Source organism: Colobus angolensis, unplaced genomic scaffold (genome assembly GCF_000951035.1).
Source record: "Colobus angolensis palliatus isolate OR3802 unplaced genomic scaffold, Cang.pa_1.0 Scaffold6, whole genome shotgun sequence".
NCBI classification, from domain to species: domain Eukaryota; kingdom Metazoa; phylum Chordata; class Mammalia; order Primates; family Cercopithecidae; genus Colobus; species Colobus angolensis.
The window spans coordinates 18,654,814-18,663,623 of NW_012119598.1; the positions used below are offsets into that span (position 1 = coordinate 18,654,814).

An 8,810-nucleotide genomic window follows, 5' to 3' on the forward strand; every position below is an offset into this window, starting at 1 on the left:
TGAAGCTGTTCTCAAATACTTCATTTTTAAATGGCCTTACAAAAAGGCGCTTTACCATCACCTTTATTTTGATTTTTTTGGCCTTACCTTTAAACCCAGATTTTGTGCCTGGCTTTGCACTTTCACATGCCAAACATTTGGTAGAGTCAGCCTTATTCTGCACTAGGCACACTTCACAGTCCCAGCTCCCCTCAGGTTTCTTGAACTTTTCCAATCCTAGAGAGCCTCCAGAAGGCAGAGAGATGGGTACAGTGCTGCTACTTGAAGTAGGTACTGAACTTCCTAAAAAAAAAAAAAACGGAGTGGGGAGGGGGAGAATTCATGAAAATTTTAATTTACAATATGTCAGTATCTCAATGACACCACTAAGTTTAAGTGTTCAATTTCTAATATTTCCTATTAAAACACAGAATGTGCCAGAAATACGAACAATTGTTCATATTTATATTGTTTAAAAAAAGAATAGACCTCTCAGGTTTATTTTAACCTTATAAATGAGCAGCTCATAATCACTTTGCTCACTGGTGAGCTCCCTCTTAACCACGTTTGAACTGCTGTGGTTTAAGAAAAAAAATCATGCTCACAAATTAGGGGCTCAAAGACTAAATTTTTCTTAAGAATCTTTTTCAAATGTCTTCAAACAGCAAGCATTCTAAGACATAAGATGTAAATTGTAGGCAATATCCTAACATATAAAATACATAGTCACAGACCATATGAATTTCAAGATTTCAAAGCATAGATCTCTGCCTCTGAATGATAGTTTTTGCATAGAAGTGCATCTATTTCACATCCACTTCACAATCTAACTTGACAACTACTATATTCATGGCATTTCTGTTACATGTTAGCCATTTAACAGACATTTATTAAGCATCATAACACACTTGGGTTCTGGGGACATTAAAGATGAATAAAATGTTGCTTAACTTGTAAGATGCTCATGGTCTTAAAGGGGGAAAATAAAAGCACAGTAGCACCATCACCAAGTGACAACCTAAAACAAGTGTGCAAAGAAGGAAGAAATGACTAAGAAGCAGGAGAAGGATATACAGAGGTGACAAATCTTAAGCAGAACTAGCATGTTTGTGGGAGAGGTGGCACACGAAGAATGGCTTGGTAAGGCCCAAAATACAGTGCTGACAGTGAAGCCATTCATTCTGGTATTCCTACTTCTCTAGATGGCCTACAACTGTTGCCACCTCTTCCATAGTTACCTAAATGATCTCTACATTTTATAGGTATGTTCTCTTCTATCTTGCCAACCAAATTGCTTCCTGGGGTTCCATCTTGGCCCACTGTCCTCACAAGCTCTCATTTACTCCAGTAGTTTTAAATCCCAATAAAACAGTTTCCTAATCTACACCAGCAATCTACACTTCTGAGCTTGTCACTGTAGTCTCTTAGTTGGTGACTCCACTGTCTACTTGGTTAGCTTGGCTGGATACTACTCCTCCTCTACATTTTTCTCAAATCCATTGCAATCAATTTCTGACTCTTCTACTGCTATTCTGGTCCACGAAGCCCCGCCATTACCCCAACCACTACCCCAACTCTTGCTTGAATAACAGCCTTTATATTGAGACCTCTGATCTTGTTCCTTTGAAATCCATCCCCCTCTGAAGCAACCAGTGCCATGTAGTTTTTGTTTTTCCTCTCGGTTGCACCTTTTTAAAAGAATAACTGTTCAAAAGCTTTATTCCTGCTACTCCCTATAAGTTAGCAGACTTTCATTTCAGGCCATCTTTTCTATTCACTCAACTCAACTCTCATGACTTCAAATACCAAAACTATGGACTAATGACCCCAAATCCGTATCTCCACCCAAAGGGTGTACCCAAAGGCCTTACATACATCTTTTTTTTCTTTTTTTTTTTTCTGAGACAGAGTCTCACTCTGTTGCCCAGGCTGGAGTACAGTGGCGCAATCTCAGCTCACTGCAACCTCCACCTCCCAGGTTCAAGCTGTTCTCCTGCCTCAGCCTCCCAAGTAGCTGGGATTACGGGCATCCACGACCATGCCTGGCTAATTTTTGTATTTTTAGTAGAGACGGGGTTTTGCCATGTTGGCCAGGCTGGTCTCAAACTCCTGACCTCAGGTGATCTGCCTGCCTCAGCCTCCCAAAGTGCTGGGATTACAGACGTGAGCCACCATGCCTGGCCACATTACATACATCTGAATGTTGACATCAGCAGCTTGAAATCAATGTCTTTAATTGTACGTCCTCCATTCCTTATTCAGTTCAATCAGTACATTATCTATTGCCTATATTGGCAGGGGAGGGAGGGGGTGGTCCAACCTTTTGGCTTCCCTAGGCCACACTGGACAAAAAGTATTGTCTTGAGCCACATGTAAAATATACTAACACTAGCAAAATAATCTCATAATGTTTTAAGAAAACTCACAAATTTGTGTTGAGCCTCATTCACAGCCATCCTGAGCCACATGCACCCCGCAGGTGTACAAGCTTGGCTTTTTTCTTTTTGAGACTAAGTCTCGCTCTGTCGCCCAGGCTGGAGTGCAAGTGGCATGATCTCGGCTCACTGCAAGCTCCACCTCCCGGGTTCATGCCATTCTCCTGCCCCTGCCTCAGCCTCCCGAATAGCTGGGACTACAGGCACCCACCACCACGCCCAGCTAATTTTCTGTATTGCTAGTAGAGACAGGGTTTCACCGTGTTAGTCAGGATGGTCTCGATCTCCTGACCTCATGGTCCGCCCACCTCGGCCTCCCAAAGTGCTGGGATTACAGGAGTAAGCCACCACGCCTGGCCTATCATTATTTGAGACAGGGTCGCACTCTGTCACCCAGGCTGGAGTGCAGTGGCATGATCTCAGCTAACTGCAACCTCCACCTCCCGAGCTCAAGCAATCCTCCCACTTTGGCCTCCTAAGTAGCTGGGACTACATGCGGGTGCCAGCAAGCCAGGCTCATTTTTGTGTTTTTTTGTAGAGACAGGGCTTCACCATGTTGCCCAGGCTGGTCTTGAACTGGGTTCAAGCAATCTGCCCGCCTTGGCCTCTCCCAGTGCTTGGATTACAGGTGTGAGCCACGGTGTCTGGCCTATTGTCTATATGATTGATATCACTTCCTAATCTATCTTCTGGTCTCCAAATTTTGTTGTTTTCAAATCCATTATCTAAAAAGCCAGAGTGACTCATCAAAAATACAAACTTGACTGTATCACTCCTCTGCTGAAAATGATGGTTCATCACTGAAAGGATGAAGTCCAAGCTCTTTAATACATATGTGAGCTTCCTTTGTTCATGTGTAACAAATTACTTCCTGACTCAAAGTTTTGTTACTCCCCATCAACTTAAAATTAATTTTGCTTTCCTGCATACATCAAGGGCTTTCTTTCTGTAGGTGAGGCAGGGGTACTAGATAGGAAGACAAAGATATTTCATAATGAAGATTCTCGGCCGGGCACGGTGGCTTACCCCTGTAATCCCAGCACTTTGGAAGGCCAAAGCAGACAGATCACTTGATGTCAGGAGTCAGAGACCAGCCTGGCCAACATGGCGAAACCCTGTCTCTACTGAAAATACAAAAAATTAGTCGGGCGTGGTGGCATGTACCTATAATTCCAGCTACTCGTGAGGCTGAGGCACAAGAATTGCATGAACCTGGGAGATGGAGGTTGCAGTGAGCCAAGATCGTGCCACTGCACTCCAGCCTGGGTGACACAGTGAGACTCTGTCTCAAAAAAGGAAAAGAAATGAATATTCTAAAGTCTCACTCAGGGAAATATCCAGCAGGAATCAGAAATATGGCACGAGGGTTCAGGCAAGAGGTCTAGGGTTAGTAACTCAGAGCTGTACATTACGGACACAAAACTGCATATTCATGAATAATGCATTGAAAACAGTGTAATTCCCCGGATATCTATGTTATCATATATCTGTACCATATAATTATATAATATTACAAAACCATCAGAGCCACTTCTGGATGAATTAAAGATTCAATAAGAATCTTCACTAATTCTTTCAACTTTGAACAGAGAAACAGAAAAAACTCAAAACTAACTCCATTGTTTCTGGCTGCCTAGATTAGAATTAGTGACTTGATAATTTACAATTATTGCAACAGCTATAGCCTTTTCATTAATGACTACAGCCTACCCCCTAAAGAAACCTTCCCTGTATATGACCACTAGCTATCCTGATTTCTATTTGGAGAAGTAGTATTTTACTCTGTACAAAGGTTTGAGAAATATTACCCCATTCTAAGATCTTTCAGCATGGTATTAGTCAACTTTGAGCAAATTTCTGATAAAATTGTACAGAAAGGGGAGACCAGCATATATACCAGAATAGTTAACACATAACCTATCCTAACTGAACATAAAGATCTAGCTGCAAACAAGATATTTTTATCTCAAGATAGTTTAGAAAAATTAGTATGTATGAGAAATGCTCATCCTGAAACATCCAAAACAGGGATTCTCAGAATAAATTTAAATGTTCCACTAAAGTAATAAGCAAAATTACTCCACAAAGCCAAAAACATACCTGGTTTCTCAGACATACAGGACACACACTTATTGTCTTCTGCGTTATTAGAAACACAGCATACTGAACACTCCCAAGATCCAACAGGCCTTTTCAATTTATCTCCAAATCCTAAGGTACCAGTGGTCACAGTGCAGCTAGAAGATGAAGCAGTCATAGTCTCAGCACTTTCCGAAACCACTGTCAACGTAAGAGCTCGCTTCACACCAGTTCCAGGTTTCGGTGTTTCACAGGCTACACATTTTATCACTTCAGGTTTATTTTGCACTAAACAGGTATCACAATCCCAAGTGCCTATCACTGGTTTAAATTTGTCTCCAAAACCTGTCCCTGGTGCAGAAAGAGTTGTTTTGCCACTTTTATTTGGTGTTTCAATTCCAGTCTGTTTAGCAGTATCTCTGGGTGACAATTTTGCTGCTTGACAGGCTATGCATTTGCTGTCTGTAACTTTGTTCTGGAGTAGACACGTATCACACTGCCATGATGACCCAGCTTTTAAACTTTCCCCAAACCCAATTCCACTAGAAGAAAAGCTACTTATTGCTGGTCTTGTATAAACTACTGGGCTTGTTGTGGTGGGCTCAACAGCAACAGAATCTATCTTCGGTGATGCGAAACCTGCAATGAACAAAGGAGAGAGTGCAAAAACAACGTCAGAGAAGCTTTCTAAAGCAAAGCACTAATTTGATTATTATTACTGAGAAGACATTTACCTCACTGCACACTTAACTACAATCCAAGATGAACTACTTAAGAGTTGTTTTTTCACTTAGGTAATCATATTTATCATTCACCTAATAAGTTATACTTAGACCATTTAAAATTCCACAAAAGATGTTGTGTTTACACGATATCACCTCCTCCTTCAAGGAATTTCTAGCTGGATGCTTTCCTTGGTACTAATTTACTGATAGGTATTATTGCCATCCATATTTTGTTATATTCTGTCTTTCTACAAACACAGAATACTCACAGTCCTCTTCCTCCTTCATCCGTTTCTTCTTTTAAGTGTTCCATTGGCTATGCCAAATGGCTTCAATATCATCTTTGAATTTTGTCCAGTCATAACCTACCACTGTGTTATCCTCTAGCTTCAGTAAAATCAGCTGAGCAAGTCTTTGTGTTACCAAAACTGCTGTCATTGAGTTCATTCACTCAAGCTATATTTTACTCATGAGAATGACTTTGTAATTGTTTACTTAGGACCAGTTAACTTTTGTCTTACACACACCAACATCATCTGTGATCTGTTTCTACAGCCTTTACCCGCCAAAGAAAAATTAAAAGGAAAGAAGATGTAGACGGTTATGAGAGGTTTTCTAGTTCCACAAAATAATCAAGCCTAGAGCTATTTTTAGCCTAAGGACAAAATACCACATATTTGAGTTATTCCTAGTGGTCAACATGTGTTATTTTGCTTATGATTAATTTACATCACTAAGATTGGCAATATGTTAACAGTAACCATTTCAAGGCATTACAGATTTCTTTTTCTTCCCACTTTTTCAGATTTTCCTAATTTCAGTCAAATGAAGATTCTCCCCAAACATTTCCTATTTAAGAAGTAAAAAGGGAGCCGGGGGAGGCTGGCATCATGAATGCAAAGTGTAACCCCAGATACATAAGACAGTCTATACACATTTGATGCTTGCCTACTACTTGGTTAATTCCAGTCAAGCATTCTGGAGTTCTGCCATAACTGCATGGAGCTGTCTAAGCTACTGGACTCCTGTAGGGAGTATACTTATCTATAAAATGAGAGAGCTGGACCAGAAAAATTGAATGCTTCTAAATCCTGCTGTAAAAGCCAATCTTAAAAGAAAACCTATCCTATTACACATGGACACATCTGGTGGGTAAGTTTAAATTATTTCTGAGCTATTAGATTATCTTGCAGACAGTTTTACATTTTTTTTTTTTTAAGTCTTGCTCTTTCACCCAGGTTAGAGTGCAGTGGTTCAAACTCAGTTCACTGCAACCTCCACCCCCCAGGTTCAAGCCTCCTGAGTAGCTGGGACTACAGGTGCACGCCAGCACGCCCAGCTAATTTTTTCTATTTTTAATGGAGAGGAGGTTTCGCCATGTTGGCCAGGTTGGTCTCGAACTCCTGGCCTCAAGTGATCCACACGTATTAACCTCCCAAAGTGCTGGGATTACAGGCGTGAGCCACCACGCCCAGTCAGTTTTACATTCTTATACTACACGTCACAAATGGAATTAGGAACATCCTCTTTGTTTTCAAACAAAAAATTATTCTTATCTGAGAATTATTTATCCCCTTTCTAATTACTACCTACTAGCTTTCAAATCTTGCTTCAATTCAAGTGAGTAATGCTCCCTATGTATGTTACAATTCAGCAAATGCTTTCCACTTGGCCTTGTTCCATATTTACCAAACTGGGGAATAATTCAAGAAGGCAGTTCAGCGCTCTCATAAGAGAAAGACATGTCTATGTGTATCATCAGGTTTACTTCCTCTTAGTCCTCACTGGCCGGCCTCTATTAATGCAGAATCCATTTTCTCCTCCTACATTTGCCTCTTAGAGATTTCATTTTAGTATAGTCCTTAAATTCCAAAGAAGTAAGGCTTCTAAGATATTTCCAGCAAAAGAATTACACCTAACTACATCTCTATTCAAAAGTAAATCTCCTACCAAACTAGTCAGAAATTTTTAAAAGCCTCAAGTAGAATACAAAATGACATTAAAATGAGATCATGAGTTTGTAATTAAAAGGCTTATCTTTTAATTATCTTACCAGGGCTTTTTAGAATATCTAGAACACTTCCTTCTTTCAGGATTTTTGCAGGTCTAAAAGGACCCTCACAGTCTTCAGGTGGTGTCTTCTTACAACTTGTACTGTTCACTGCAGTGACATCGTGAGCTGTAACATTTTTAATTGTAAAAAACATTATGACAAATAAAACACTGGACTCTTAAATGCATTTTAAAAAATCTTTCAAAACCATCTTTGGGATAAGAGTTCATGAAAAAAGTCACTGTAATTCAATAAACAAATGACTTTATAGGGTTAATTTGCCATTACAAGGAGATAAAAACACTATTCCCATACTGTATAACTCCCCCCACCAATAAAAAGGCAAAAAAATATAAACTATAACTGTCGCCCAATGAACTGACTGATAATCAAAAAGCTCAAACTAAAAAACTGCAACTAGGGCAAGTCCATTCACTGCATGAAATATCTATTTATTACACAACAATTTACAAAACTAACCAAAAAAGTAATTTCCAACTGAGCAATTACTTCATTTTTAGAAATTCACACTATTAATATAATTGAAAATATCCTTCAGTTATAATATTGAAAACCTATATAGTAAAATATTCAATAAGGGTATGGTTACATAAATTATCTAACAGTCACATGATGAAATACTTATGCAGCCACAAAAATAATTCTTTTTCAAAACAGAGAGTGAATGTTCTTGTGAGCAAGGCCCGAGTGCAGCGGTGCAATCATAGCTTAATGCAGCCTCAAACTTCTGAGCTCAAGCAATCCTCCCATCCTAGCCTCTCAAGTAGCCAGGAACACAGCTGCATGCCACCACATCTAGCTAACTTTTTTAACTTTTTTGCAGACATGGGGTCTCGCTATGGCCGGCCAGACTGGTCTTAAACTCCTGGCCTCAAGTGATCCTCCCACATCGGCCTCCCAAAGCACTGGCATTACTGGCATGAGGCATCATGCCTGGCCCACAAAAATCTTAAGTTATAGGTAAAAGCAGGTTGGAAAGTCTAGAATGTTTACATCTAAAGAGTAATGGTAGCTGCTAACAGTAAGATGAGTGACTTACTGCTTTTACTTTTTATGTTTTCTAAACTTGTATCCTTATATTTAGAGATCTATATTTTCAGTGTGATAATGGTTTTATCGTTGTATTTTTAAGGGGCGATTTCTATTTACAGATGAAATTAAGATGTTTGGGATTGTTTCAAAGTGACCTGACATGTAAGTTTCTGTGTGTGATGAGGAGAGGAGGGATAGAACAAAAGAAACAATATGTGGCCAGGCACGGTGGCTCGTGCCTATAATCCCAAGCACTTTGGGAGGCCAAGGCGGGCAGATTGAGACCATCTTGGCCAACATGGTGAATCCCCATCTCTACTAAAAATAACAAAAATTAGCTGGGTGTGGTGGTGCACACCTGTAGTCTCAGCTACTTGAGAGGCTGAGGCAGGAGAATCGCTTGAACTTGGGAGGCGGAAGTTGCAGTGAGCCAACATCGTGCCACTGCACTCCAGCCTGGTGACAGAGCGAGACTTCATCTCAAAA

General features: G+C 40.1%; 1 protein-coding gene across 1 annotated transcript in view; it reads right to left on the reverse strand.

Moving 5' to 3' along the window:
* Positions 1 to 8,810, reverse strand: part of NUP153 (nucleoporin 153kDa) — a 95,152-nt gene that overhangs the window by 14,922 nt on the left and 71,420 nt on the right. The window contains exons 16-18 of the mRNA XM_011962916.1: positions 7,272 to 7,397; positions 4,515 to 5,132; positions 88 to 282 (exon numbers count right to left, since the gene is read on the reverse strand). Coding sequence (XP_011818306.1) covers positions 88 to 282; positions 4,515 to 5,132; positions 7,272 to 7,397 — 939 coding nt within the window. The remainder of the gene's footprint in view (positions 1 to 87; positions 283 to 4,514; positions 5,133 to 7,271; positions 7,398 to 8,810) is intronic.